The sequence below is a fragment of the Mesoplodon densirostris genome, chromosome X (assembly GCF_025265405.1).
Source record: "Mesoplodon densirostris isolate mMesDen1 chromosome X, mMesDen1 primary haplotype, whole genome shotgun sequence".
NCBI lineage: Eukaryota > Metazoa > Chordata > Mammalia > Artiodactyla > Ziphiidae > Mesoplodon > Mesoplodon densirostris.
In genome coordinates, this window is record NC_082681.1 from 39,187,781 (window position 1) to 39,202,454 (window position 14,674).

Below are 14,674 nucleotides of genomic sequence, written 5' to 3' on the forward strand. Positions count from 1 at the left end.
AGGGAACTAAGATTCCACATGCCGTGCGGTGTGGCAAAAAAAAAAAAAAAAAAACAGAAAAGAAAAAGCAGAGCTCTACTGACAGAGCATTCCCCCATCTCTATCCTTAGCACTGTTTCATGTAGTAATTTAATACATATCTATTGAGAGTCTACTATGTGCCAGGTTTTGTATATAGAGTAGTAAACATGAAAGAGAAGGTTCTTGCTACTATGGAGTTTACATTTTGTTTGGGGGAACTAGATGTTAAAACAATAAACAAAAATGTGAGTATTTCAAATAGTAATAAGTTCTTCAAGAAAATCAAGTCTGTATAATGAGAAGAGGGTGACATGAAGAGACTTGCTCCATTAGAAATGTGTTCTTGGGAGGCATACTGAAAAGATGACATTTGATCTGAAATCTACATGATAAGAAGGAAACTGAAGGTCTAGTAGAAGAGGATTATAGGCAGTGAACCACATGCACTAAGGTCCCAAGGTGATCACATGCTTGAGAGTTTTGAAGAATAGAAAGATAGCCAATGTTCTCTTAAAATGAGGTGAATGGACTTAGAGACTGTCATACAGAGTGAAGTAAGTCAGAAAGAGAAAAACAAATACTGTATGCCAACACATATATATGGAATCTAAAAAAAAATGGCTCTGAAGAACCTAGGGGTAGGACAGGAATAAAGATGCAGACATAGAGAATGGACTTGAGGACACGAGGAGGGGGAAGGGTAAGCTGGGACGAAGTGAGAGAGTAGCATGGACTTATATACACTACCAAATGTAAAACAGATAGCTAGTGGGAAGCAGCCACATAGCACAGGGAGATCAACTCGGTGCTTTGTGTCCACCTAGAGGGGTGGGATAGGGAGGGTGGGAGGGAGATGCAAGAGGGAGGAGATATGGGGATATATGTTTATGTATAGCTGATTCACTTTGTTATAAAGCAGAAACTAACACACCATTGTAAAGCAATTATACTTCAATAAAAATAAAATACCATTGTGGTTTATATACCCACACCTGAGCATCTGCTGTGTCCGTCCGCTAGAATGACCATCCTTACGTTGCTGTCTAGCAAACTCTTACCAACTCTTTAAGACATAGCTCAAATATTTCTCTTCAATTTTATCCCCAGGTAGAGTTAAACACTTCCTCCTACTATATAGTGTCCCTACTATATATTAGACTCCATATCAGACCATAGTACATTTAACTTATTTTCATTTTTATCCCTCCCTCTGGACTTGGAAATGTTTGAAGACAAGGGCTAGGTCATTTATATATGTATATTTGTATTCCCTACCACCAAGTGTTCTGGCCATGACAAATACTAGTTGCATAACAAGTATTAAACTGAAACATCGAATATCTACTATTCCTGGCACTATTATAAGCATTATGGAGCATACAAAAGAATCTACCTTTATTGAAGTAGTTCAGAATGTAGACTCTAGAGTCAGAAGCTTGGCTCTTATCCCCTTTCCACCACTTACTAGCTATGTGAACTTAAGCAAATTACTTAACCTCTCTGTGCCTGTGCCTCAGGTTCCTTATCTGTGAGGTGGGAGATAATAATGGTAACTGCCTGAAAGTGAGGAATAATTTAAATAATGTATGTGAAGCATTTAGCACACACAGTATCTGGCACATGATAAGTGCTTCATGTTAATTTAGTATTTATAAATTAATGAAATTATTGGATTGATAAGATTTATACAAATGAAAAGCATAATACTACAAACACACCACTATGCAGGATGGTCTAAAGTGCCTTTTGAAACAAGATATTATGGTGTCTTGATATTGCTGAATGAGAAATGAAGAAAAAAACAGCCACAGTGTAATCTGTCTTGGCCTGACCATTCTAGAGAACTGTGTTCATTTCTGAGCAGCATACTTTAAGAAAAGCAAAGTATAGTATAACTAGAATCAGACCACTAGGATGCTCATAATTCTAGAGAAGGGGAGACTCCTGGGGGCAGAGAGAAACCTGAGAGCTGAAATCAAACACATGAAGGATTGTTGAATAGAAGAAAAGAGAGTTTTGCTCGATACTCCTCTAGAGAGCAGAACTGGGGCCATGGAATAGAAGCTGTAGGCGGGTGATTTCAGCGGGACATAAACCAGCATTTGCTGAATGTCAGCACTCACCATGAAGGTGAGAAAGTGGTGAGTTTCTCATCAGTGGAGGTGCTCATTAAGTGAACACTCACATAACAAGGATATTGTCAAGGGGATTTTTTCACTGGACGGGGGATTATTCTAGATGACCTTTGAGGTCCCTTGTAGGAGGCTCAAGATCTGGACCTTTCTGGGAAAGATTAGTGTTACTACATTAAAATTAGGAAGTTCTAAAAGTGGTATTCTTAAAGGAGTCAAAATGCTCTCAAAATCCACACACACACACACACACACACACACACACACACACAAACACACACACAGGTACCTACACATAAGCTTCCTCTGACCAGCCCACCCCTGTGGCTATGTGCATGAAGTTTCCACTTTAGTCACTCATTGGATTGGGCATTCAAGGTTCTTGTTCAAATGTAATTTTTTTACTAGATGAGGTATGGCTTTAAGCAACCTAGCTGTTATCATCATCTTCTATCACAGTGCCTGGTACATATTCATTGAATGTTTATTATCCACTTGAGATTGTACAAGTTTATCAAATTAAACTGACTTTCCTTAAAGGACTCTGAAGAGATGGACAGGTAGACAGATAAGCTTGGATAAGGGCAAGACGTCACAAGGGTTTCACCATTCAAACTCAATCCTCATGGCACAGAGGGCAAGCCACACACAGATCCCATGTCCTTCCAAAGGCACCATTTTTTTAGTTACATGGAAAGCCAGGCTTTCCTCCTCACAGACAAAGTCCTGAGCTGGGCAACGATCTGGGCTGGGATTTAGTGAGAATACTTTACATCCTGGCCTCCTGCCCAGCCCATTGATGTAGCTCTTTAAATTGCATCATTTAAAACCACAAATGTCACAGATCCTATTAGACAAACTCCTCTGGCTAGCAGCACAGAAAAGAAGGAACATGATAAGCCCCCTGAGGCAGCCTGATTCACCATTCCTAATCTTTCATGCTTGGGGGACTACACTGGGAGTAGGGTTCACTCGTAGAATGGCATGAAGTGCTGGCTGGTTTCACTTCATTCAGTTAAGGATACACCTCAAGGCCAGTGCATAATGATGGGAAAGCCAGCCTCACCTCCTGGCTAAGGTTAATGGCAGATGAGTGCAGTTTGCCAAGTATAAAGGTAATGGGTGATGGAAGGGAAACTTCCCTATAACCCATCTTCAAGAGATGCCAGAAATTCCATCATTAGTTACTTATTCTCAGAATAATGACAGAGTAGGACTAACAGCAAGCATATGGAGAAAGAATTAGCCTCAGATCTTGGAGCAAGGCTGAGGCTAAAGCTGTAAGTGAAGGTCAAATGGCGCCAGCTTTGGGGATTGGCAGAGGGCAGGAAACTAGGCAAAGTCATTTGACATCTAAAGAAGCCTGCATGTAGACAAACAATATAGGGAACCCATTTTTACATCACAATCAGCGTGTAGTGTAGAGGTGGGCATGAAACCATAAAAGAGATCTCCAGGCCTTTCCTTTCCCCTCCATCACATCTTTCATGTCCTTCTACACATGTATCCCTTTACTCCCAAGGCCACAGCAACTTTCCTAATCAAGGAATCCACATTAAGGTGTTAATAGCTATTGGCCACATGATTTATTTTTCCTTCCAGGGGTAGTTTTAGAGATGTAGTGCCTTAAAGCAAAGGAGTGACTCTCTAATAGTACATCTCAGGCAAACATCTGGAGGAAAGATTTTTTTTCTCTACAGAGGCTTTCTCTACCATGAGGCTTCTCATAACACAGCCCACTGGAAATGCAATAGACCAGATTAATTTCAAATGCAAGAGGTGAAAAGTAACACTAGACTCTGAATTGACTATATATCATCCAATCATACTCACTTCAAGTCACAAATTTACAGTGATTTTACTGTCCTCTCTCTTTGCTACTGTAACCCACACATCTGGCATAGAGTGAGAGCTCAATGAATGGTACTTTTTGTTGCTTTCATTATTATTTCTATTAGAAGCAGTAGTAGATTAGTGTTGCCCCAGTACCTGGCACAGTGTCCAGGACATATTAATTATTCAGAACTGTAATAATTATTTTATTGCACTGGCTCCTGGCATAGTGCCTGGCACACAATAGGGCACCGATTGAGTTAGTTCCCTTTGTTCTCACCTTTCCCTGGGATACATTTGTCTTTGGTTTCCCCCCAAGCTGCACCTTGCTAAAGTGGGCAGAGACCTTCCTGTAGCAATAATGCTTAGCCCAGCACCACAAGTGACACCATATGAGAAGACATCTAGCCTTCTCTTCCATGTTAGCCCCTTAAGTGGCAAATGGGCAACAAGTGTCTATGGTCATTTGTTTTTATATGGGGAAAGTGAGGTTTTGAGCTATTGCCTTGTAATTTTAGTTTACCTCTCATCCCTGTATCCTATTATAGCCTTAAAAATATGCCCCCACCATTATCTCCCAACTAGGCTATGATCAATCTCACCACCTTTGTTCGTGTGGTACCTGAACTACCCTCATATTTTTACACTAAATTCATCCTCCAAGGACTGGGTAATAGCTACCTTCTCCAAAAAACCTTCTCTGAGACTTCCAGCCTCACAGAGCCCTTTCTCAAATCCCAAAGCATCAAATCAGTAGCACACAATTTAGCCCTTCATTCTGTAGCTGCACCAACCTCCTCATCTAGATTGTATTTGCTCATTAAACATCCATCTGTTGAGCACCCATCATGTTCCGGAGCCTGTGTAAGTGCTAGGAAGGCAGGAATCAAGGTACTCCTACCCGAATGGCAGGAAGACAAACACGCAGTTGAGTGACATTGGAGAAATGTGATCTGAGTGCCAGTGGGGAACTCAGAGGGAGATGGGCTAACATTCTGAGGGTCTTGGGGGAAGGCTTCACGGAGAAGGGGACCTATGAGCAACATGCTGAAGTAGAGAGAAGTTATTTAAGTGGAGAAGGTGGGATGAAGCCACATGCAAACGCACGGTCATGAAAGGGCAACTCAGAGAACATGATTCAGCACAGCTAGAACTTGAGGAGAGATGGAGAGAGATGAGAGAATATCATGGAAGGTTTACTCATTCGTTCATCAAATATGTATCCAGGGTGTGAAAAACAGGACAGATGCAACTGCACTTGAGCTTTAAAGCAAATTGGACTGAACAGACGATTACCCAGGAAGACAAAGAAATATGTCTATGTAACTAGAAATTCTGATTAGCATCAAGAAGGAAGAGAAAAGGCTACAATGGAGAGAAAAATATGAAGGAACTACTTTATAATACAGGGTAGTTAATTGGGACTTCTCTGAAGAGGTGGTATTTTGTTGAGGCTTGAAAGATGAAAAGAGCCGGAGAAGAGTATTCCAGGAGGTGATCCAAGGTCTTGAGGTGGGAGAAAGCTTGGCATGTTGGAAGAATCAAAAGAAGCTCCACAGGGCTAAAGAATAGTGGATAAGAGTTAAAGAGTGGCTTAAGATGACATTGGAGAGGTAAGCACAAGCCAAGGCCTAGTAGATCTCAGAAAGGAGTGTTGATTTCATCACAAGAGCAGCAGGATACTAACCAAGGAGAGTGAAATGGGATCAGATTTGTGGTTCACAGGGTAACTTGGGGGTGGTGTGGAAGACGATCTGGAGGGGGGGAGAATGGATTCAGAATAACTAATTATAAGGAGGCGGAATGGTCCAGGTGAGAGATGACGAAGGCAGGGACCCTTTCTTTCTTCTGTTCCAAAAGTGACTAGCTCAGTGCTAGGCACATGGAAGGCTTCCACTGTGTTCATATTGATTAATTAAATAAATATAAACTGAATTGGGTTGTTGAGTCTCTTTTCAGGAGGTCACACTGTCCCTTCTTTCTCCTCCCTTTTTTCTTTATAACGGAGACAAGGAGGCATTCTACAATTAATATTATTAAAGTAATTTGCTGTTCAGTGACAAATGCTTCCTCTGAATGCCACTTTCCTTTAGTCATTGCTGAGTTACTTCAAAGTAGCACAAGAAAATATCAGTGCTTCTCAAGACAGCCAAGCAGCACTCTGCTCTCCTGAGAGTTGGATGTAGAGAGAAATGTGTCATTTGGGCCTGTTCAGGGCAAGAGGCAACACTAACCTTCAAATACCAACTTCCCAGAAGATCACAAGCACATGAATTGCAAATGCCACTTGGTGTAATATATGCCTCTCACTCTGCCAAAGCAGAGATATAATTACCTGGAAGAGTAAGGCAAATGTTTGTGGAAGCTGCATATCTTCATCTTCTCTTACATCCAGGAGATGAGACAAGAGGCCCTTTATCACATTTCCATTTCTTTTTGCTGGCAAAACAGTTCGGTAATGAAAGACACTTAAATGGGTTCATCCTAACTCAGCTTCCAGAGGGTTCTGGAGGTCCCAAGGATGGAAGGGAAAGGAGAGTCAATCACCTAATGGGTCTGAGCCTCATCTTCTCCCATGGGGAGGGTAACCATTCCCATCTTATAGGGCTAGTACAAGGAGTCAATGAGGAATGTGCATGAATTTAATCTGCAAACTACAAGGCAAGAGCTCTATACTGTGATTCATCCTATGCAATTAATGGCAAAGTCTGTCTTTTATTCTCGGTCTCCCAGAGAAAGTTAAACATATTGTAGGAACTCAGTAATAGGTTTTGCTTTGAAATCACTTCTGTTAAAATCTGGCTTTAGATGTGGTACATGTAAAACAGGCCGTTCACTTCTCATAATTGAATCAGACAGATTCCCATATCTGTCAGCTGCTTGGTTTAGAAGCATGGAGGAGAAAAATCATGAGTGGGCAGAGGGGGTAGTGGCTTAATCTGTTGGAGTCAATACCCCTTCCCCAGTGAGCAGCAGTAAGAAGAATGTTTCAGTCAGCACTACAACAGTGTTTCAGTCCAGGATCTGCATCTGGGACAGCTGCAAATGTAATCCTACAAACTAGCACAGGCCCACAGGCCCAGGGTCCAAAGGAAATTGGCCAAACATGAGGTCCAGCTTTGCATCACCAGTCAGAAGTATTATCACGAGTATTTTCAGACAGCAGAAGGGAAGGAAGAAACTAACTTGTGCCATGTCTCAGGAGGTTTCCTCTGGGCCAGTTGCTTTAATCAGTCATTGTCTCATTTAACTCCCACAGTAGCTTTATGAGGTGGGAATTAGTGTTTAGTGTGGAGCCTGGTGCAATTAATATTATTAATATCGATAAGCTTAATAATAATAAACTGAAGCACCGTGAGCTTGAGTAACTTACCTAAGTTCGCAGACCTGGTAAAGCCAGGATTTGAACCCATGTCTTTCTGACCCAGAAGCCAGGGCTTTTTCTGCTGTGCTCCTTTGCAAGAGGAGAAAGATTGTGGCCTTAAAACAGGTGAGGGTCTTCCCTGGTAGCGCAGTGGTTGAGAGTCCGCCTACCGATGCAGGGGACACGGGTTCGTGCCCCGGTCCGGGAAGATCCCACATGCCGCGGAGTGGCTGGGCCCGTGAGCCATGGCCGCTGAGCCTGCGTGTCCGGAGCCTGTGCTCCACAGTGGGAGAGGCCACAACAGTGAGAGGCCCACGTACCGCAAAAAAAAAAAAAAAAAACAGGTGAGGATTTTCCAAGTCATTAGCAAGGCTGCCTCCATAACTGGCCACTTGAGACCTGCAGGTATCTAAGAATATCTTTGGTCTCCCTCTCTCTCCTCATTCAGGTTTCTAAATTGCTATGAACCATGGCCCAGCTGTACTACAAAAGGGTCAACTACTCACCCTACAGAGACCGAATCCCCCTGCAAATTGTGAGGGCTGAGACGGAGCTCTCTGCAGAGGAGAAGGCCTTCCTCAGTGCTGTGGAGAAGGGGGACTATGCCACTGTGAAGCAGGCCCTCCAGGAGGCCGAGATCTACTACAATGTCAACATCAACTGCATGGACCCACTGGGCCGGAGCGCCCTGCTCATTGCCATTGAGAATGAGAACCTGGAGATCATGGAGCTACTGCTGAACCACAGCGTGTACGTCGGTGACGCATTGCTCTACGCCATCCGCAAGGAAGTGGTGGGTGCTGTGGAGCTTCTGCTCAGCTACAGGCGGCCCAGTGGAGAGAAGCAGGTAAGAAGCTCCTACAGCCGGGGAGGTAGCCAGGGACAACAGAGCACCGCAGGGTCAGAAGCCTTGAAACTAAGGAAGGTTATAGGCGGGCTGCAGTTGAGAAGCCCTATCATGGCAGCCCTCTGCTCTCAAGAATAGCATCAGTGATCTCAGGTAGGATCCTAGAGCCACCCCACATGGCCCACACTGAGTTTTACTCATTTGCTTTTTCCTTATTAGTACTTGCCCATATACCTTCAACACTTGACCTAAAAGCATCTTCTCTGTTTCCAGAACAGTCAAGCTCCTTCTACCCACCCTACACCCTGCTCCATATCTTCATTTCCTTTCTCACTGAAAGGGGGGACAAGGAGAAACCAAACACAGACCTGAGCTTTCCCCTTCTCACCCACTCTCTCCTGAAGAAGGACAGGAGGCCTTTCAACTTGAGTGCCATGGCACAGATGCAAATGGATACAGGGGCCTACACACCTCTCCAGTTCCACTCATATAAATGCATTCCACCCCTAGACGTTCAGGGGTTTGCCTCTGTGATTTTCTTGTCCTCTGAGGCACCTAGGTTTGACACTCTGGAGTCATCTTCGAGTCCTTCCTCTGCCTTGTCTCCATGCTCCATCCCCAAGCCCTGTGAGTTCTTCCTTCCCAATATCGTTGTTTTTTGTTTTTGTTTTTTTTTTGTTTTTTTTGCGGTACGCGGGCCTCTCACTATTGTGGCCTCTCCCGTTGCAGAGCACAGGCTCCGGACGCGCAGGCCCAGCGGCCATGGCTCACGGGCCTAGCCGCTCCGCGGCATGTGGGATCTTCCCAGACCGGGGCACGAACCGGTGTCCCCTGCATCAGCAGGCAGACTCCCAACCACTGCGCCACCAGGGAAGCCCCCAATATCTTGTATTGATACATACTTTCTTTCCTCTCTAGCCCAGTTCCCACCACTGCACCTCTGCTTCTCATCATCTCTCTCCTACATGAGTGATTCTCAAAGTGTGGTTCTTGGACCAGCAGCATTAGCATCACCAGGGGAACTTGTTAGAAAAGGCAAAAGTCTCTGGCGCCACCACAGACTGACTGAATCAGGCACTCTGGGGGTGGGGCCCGGCAAGCTGTGTCTCAGCAAGCCCTCCAGGGGACTGTGATGCCCACTCGGGTTTGAGAATCCCTGTCCTATACTACCATGAAAACTTCTATCTGGACTCCCTGCCTCTAGCCTCTTTCTTTCTCTCAAGCCATCCTGAACAATGATACTGACTTATTCTTTCCCAGATTGCATAACAATCCTGTCATTCCTGTCCATCCCTTCAGTGACTCCAATGTCTCTTCATTAGAAGAGAAACCAGCCCATGAAGCCTAGCACTCAATACGCTTCATTAATGGTCTTTTCTAGTCCTGTCTCCCCCTTAGTCCCTTCTAAACCCCTCAAGTTAGACAGGTCTCCACTGTCTCTCTTCCTTTGGAGCATAGTAGGCGCATGTAGTAGGAACAAAGAAAATACAGTCATCAAACATGGAATACCACAATACATTAAAAAGTAGAAATAGTACAAACCAAAACCAAAATTGCAAAGTGCTTAAAAAATACTGATAATGAAAACACTCAACATCAAATCTTATGGGACATGACCAAAGCTGGGTTTAAAGGGAATTCATAGCTTTAATACTTGCCTAGTTAAACAAAAAGGAATGAAAATAAGCTAACTGATAACTCGCAGACTAGGAATTGGAATTGATAGAGCAGAAAGCAAGGTACTAGATTAAAAGTTCCTTGGGTAAAGGGCCTGAATCAACATTCAACACAGTGCCAAGAAAGAGACCTTATCTCTCTTCACTGCTGTATCCCAGCACTGGGAAAGTGCCTGCAATATCAAAGGCACTCCGTAAATATTTATTTTATGAATGAATAGTATGCATCCACACTGTGCTAAGCATTTTACATGATTTAATCCTCTCAGCTACTCTGTTAGGCAGGCACTATTATTACTGTCCCCATGATACTGATGAGACAAATTGAGCCACTGGATGGTTATGTCAGTTATTCAAGGTCACAATAAATGTCAGAGCCAGAATTCAAACCCAGGCAGCCTATTTCCTAACCCCACCTGCTTAACCACTAGGCTATCCTGCTCTCCTGGAAGTCTGAGTTAAATCTGAGAACTCCCAGCACAGGAGTTCTGAGACAGGATAGATGAGTGGAGGATGGATGACCTCTCTGGAAAGGACAGGCCTATAGGATTTGGATATATAGCTAAGCAGAGAGGTGTAAGCATGTTCCCTACCCAGTCCACATCCCCATCCCCATCACAACTGATTTGTTCTGGGCCCCTTTTCCCTAGAGCCCTGATAAGTGTCTGAGTGATTTAATGTGCTAATCTGAACTAAGGCTTACCCAGCTACTCTGCTCCATGATCTTGTCCACCTCTGAGATTATGTAGCCATTGGCTCTACCCTTCACTTGACACCAATCACACACTAATACGTACTACTGGTCAGCCTTACTTGTATAAATGTCTAGTCTCTGTAACTATATTCTTTCTTAAATGTGAAGCATACTCTAATGCCCAACTGTTTCCATGCATCCCCCATCAGCACCTGACCCAGTGCCTAGTATATAATGGGTGATAGATAAATTCTTGCTGATGAACAAGAAGGAGTCAAGTGTATCTTCCAGAAAAGCACATAGCTAGCTGCTTGGACAAGACATCCTGGACTTTCATATTCAATCCCATTTAGCTTCATAACTGTTTTGAAAGAGGGGAGAGCACAGAGGAAATTTGCAAAGAGGGGACTAGCAATGGCAGCCCTATCTGAGTTTGGAAAGTAGGCCAAGTCCTTATTTGATGGCCAACCCTTTCTCCCATCTTTCCCCATTGCTCTGGAAAACCCTGAGGAAGAAAGGTGCCAGGTAAAGCCACTCGAAAGTACAATCTAAGGCATGACCTCCCCTGGATAGAAGCAGTGTTTAACTCACAGGAATGAAACACCACTGGTAGAATGTCAGGCATATGAAACCTGGGTGAAGCTATCAGGGACAGGCTGTTTTTCACCAAGGGCCTTTCAGACTCACTACCAATATAAGACCTCCTTTGTCCACCGTACATCATACTGTATATACAAACCCACAGAGCTATCAGCTCCATCCCCAAGTCTCTTCAGCAGCCTTCTCCTCCCTTTCTCCTCTCTCCTAAACCCCACCACCGGCCGCTACTAAATTGCATTTTCTTCCATTGCTCTGACAATTGCTGTGGTAAGTCATATATCAGTAACTATAACAACAGGCTGCCACAGTGCTGGAGCCCTGCCTCTCTGGGAGATAGAAACAAGATTTGTTTACCTGGGAGCAGGCAGGGATGTGAGCAAACACAGGACTCCTGAAGGACCGTGGGTCCAGCTGGGCAGGCTACTCTCAGGAAGGCACTCTTCACACACACAGAATCCAAACACCTGTCCCTTCTCATGGGGGCCCTCCCCCAGCTCACCAAAGGATTAGGCACAGCTGACCTCCATCAATCTTGGGTGGATAAACTAGTCCCCCCTTTGGCTTTATTGAGCAAGGAGTTTGGCTTCAGGTTGGCAGTAAGACCCCCTCTGCCGTACACTTACCCCAGCCCATCATGCTCTTCTTCCTCTTCTAGCCTATCAAAACTGCTCTCAGATAAAGACTGGAGGCTGGGCGTACATGGCTGACCCTGGCTTCAAGTATCATCACTCACATGGACACCTGCATTTTTAATGGGTACCAAATCTTAAAGTAACCAGGGTGATGCTTTATCAGATAGAATTGCCTGCACCAGACAACAAGTAGAAGACTCCGTGCGTGTGTGCGCGTGTGTGTTATTCTGTGGTCTTCTTGCTACTCCAGAACACCGACCCTCTTGGAAGCATCCACTCCCTAACCACTACAGCCTATTTCCTTAGGGTTAGATTTTGGCCACCTGTGGGATTTGTGGTTCCTTGAGGAAAACACTCTTAAATAGTTCTCATTATTCTCTGTAGTCTCTCAAAAAATTTTGGACTACAGAAGGTTTAATACCAGCCTATTGCTTGTCCATGAAACCTATCGCCTTTGGCCCACTGACTCTTGGAACCACTAGAGGAGCATCGTCAGCAGGGGGTGCAAATCCAGCTCCAATCCAGAGAGGAGTCTTGTGTCTGTCTATGATCAAAACCAGCTCAAAGACGAAGCTTTGTGCATATGGAGAACTTGTCAAAATGCAGATTCCTGAGCCCCATTGCATACCTACAGAATTAGAATCTTGAGGTTTGGGCCTGGAATCAGCATGTTAATAAGCCCACCCCCAACCCGTTTCTAGGTAAGAGGTCTATGTGACTCTCTGTATCCATTTCCTAAGGCTGCCATAACAAAGTACAGTGAACTAGGTGGCTTAAAAGAAACGTATTCGCTCACAGTTCAAGAGGCCAGAAGTCTGAAATGCAGGTGTTGACAGGCCTGGTTCCTTCTGGAGGCTCTAAGAATTTGTTCCATGCCTTGGCTTGTAGCTGCGTCACTTCATTCTCTACCTCCATCATTATATGGGGTTCTCCTCTGTGCCTTTCGTCTGTGTGGTTGTGTCCAAATCGTCCTCTCCTATCTCTTATAAAGACACCAGCTGTTTGATTTAGGGCCCACCCTAATCCAGGACTAACTCATTTCAACTTGATTACATCTGCAGAGACCCTTTTTCCATATAAGGTCACATTCACAGGTACCAGGTGTTAAGACTTGAACATATCTTTTGAGGGGATACAGTTCAACCCACTACACTTTCGATGAGAAATACTAGCCTAGACAAGTAATTTTCAAACATTTTCAGCAGCGGAGTCTTTCATTAAATGAAATCCTACAGAGACGTAAAACAAACAGACCCAAGCAGAGCTGCCCTAGTTTAAGTGCAGGTCAGGGCCAAAAGCCCCACTTCTACACACACACACACACACACACACACACACATAACTCCTTGGCCCTGAGAAGCAAGCATAACTGGAAAACCACTGGTCTAGAAGACAGAATGATAGACTCTAATTTGGAGTTTGAGGTGCTAGCCAGCTTGTAGCTAACAGGGTGACCTTGGGCAAGTCATAAGTTCTTTTACAAGTGTCCAGTTATAGAATCACCCTACAACTCAATTTCCTCATCTATAAAATGAAGCTCACAATACCCACCCCTACCTAATATAGAGGGCTGTTGTGAGGAAGAAATAAGATAAAGATATATTAAAGTCTTCTGAAACAAAAGTTAATGCTAGACAGAGTTCAATGACTTATTTTCAGCTTCACTCCATCAGTTTGACTTAGCCTGTCATATTGTGTGGAGAGACCAGCTTGCAAGTGGTGCTCACCACAAGGCACCACCAGTACAGTGAGAGGGAGAGCCTCTTCTGCTGCCATGACCTCACATTCATCCCTCATTGTTCACTGGAGTCTAAGGATTTGAGCAACAGGGAGGTAGAACTGCTGGCCTCTGCATCAACAGCCCACCCAAGGAATTTTCTTTCTTGGTCACTTGCATCAATGCAGGCAGGTGGCAAGAGGCTAAGCCAACCTTCTCCCCAGGGCCCGCCCCTCTGGGCTCTGCCATAATTATTCATTTTTCTGTGGCAGATGGCTCCAAATTAAAATTGGTCTCACAGATGAGCTAGCGAGATTGTCTCAACAACACCGGTAAGTGTTTGTGTTGAGATTGTAGAAAATCAGCAACAAAGCACTCCACTTACCCCTTCCCCTATCTGATCCTTGGTCCCAGAGAGAGATGGCACAGTGTAGAGGGGACACTGAGGGCCTAGGAAAAGGTGACTGGTGCAAAAAACAAGCGGCCTACAGTGTCTAGCCTATAAATCTCAAGTACTCAACAGGAGAGCAGAAAGTAAAGAACAGAACTGCACAAGTCACTCTATTTACAGGCAGCCTGGAGTAGTAGAAAGAACAGAGATTTTGGAGTCTTAGCAGTTTTAGTAGATGTGCTTCCTTGCACAAGTCACTTAATCACTCCAAACCTCAGTTTCTTCATCTGTAAATGTCAACAGTAATGGAGCGTACCTCATAGAGTTCTAGTGAAAATTAAATGAAATAATCCATGTATATTACTTAGAACGGTGCCTGACATAGTGAATACTCAATACATGGGAGGCAGTACTGTTCCTGTTCCTACTAGCTGAAGCCATGCTGAGAACTCCTGCTGGCTAATCTCATTTATTCATTTTTAAATATGTATTAAGCACCCACTAGCACATAGTGGCTAAGAGTTCAGACTGCATGACCTTAGGAAAGTTGTTTGACCTGATTGAGCATCAGTTTCCTATCTGTATAATGGGGTTAATATTACCTACATCATAAGTGGTTGCGAGGTTTAAATGAGAATTTTTTTTTTTTTTTTTTTTTTTTTTTTGGCACGCGGGCCTCTCACTGTTGTGGTCTCTCCCATTGCGGAGCACAGGCTCCGGATGCGCAGGCTCAGCAGCCATGGCTCACGGGCCCAGCCACTCCACGG

At 44.2% G+C, this 14,674-nt stretch overlaps 1 protein-coding gene across 1 annotated transcript in view; it reads left to right on the forward strand.

Moving 5' to 3' along the window:
* Positions 1-7,819: 7,819 nt before the first annotated feature.
* The window catches only part of TRPC5 (transient receptor potential cation channel subfamily C member 5), a 132,417-nt gene continuing 125,562 nt past the window's right edge, over positions 7,820-14,674 (forward strand). The window contains exon 1 of the mRNA XM_060086790.1: positions 7,820-8,197. Coding sequence (XP_059942773.1) covers positions 7,820-8,197 — 378 coding nt within the window. The remainder of the gene's footprint in view (positions 8,198-14,674) is intronic.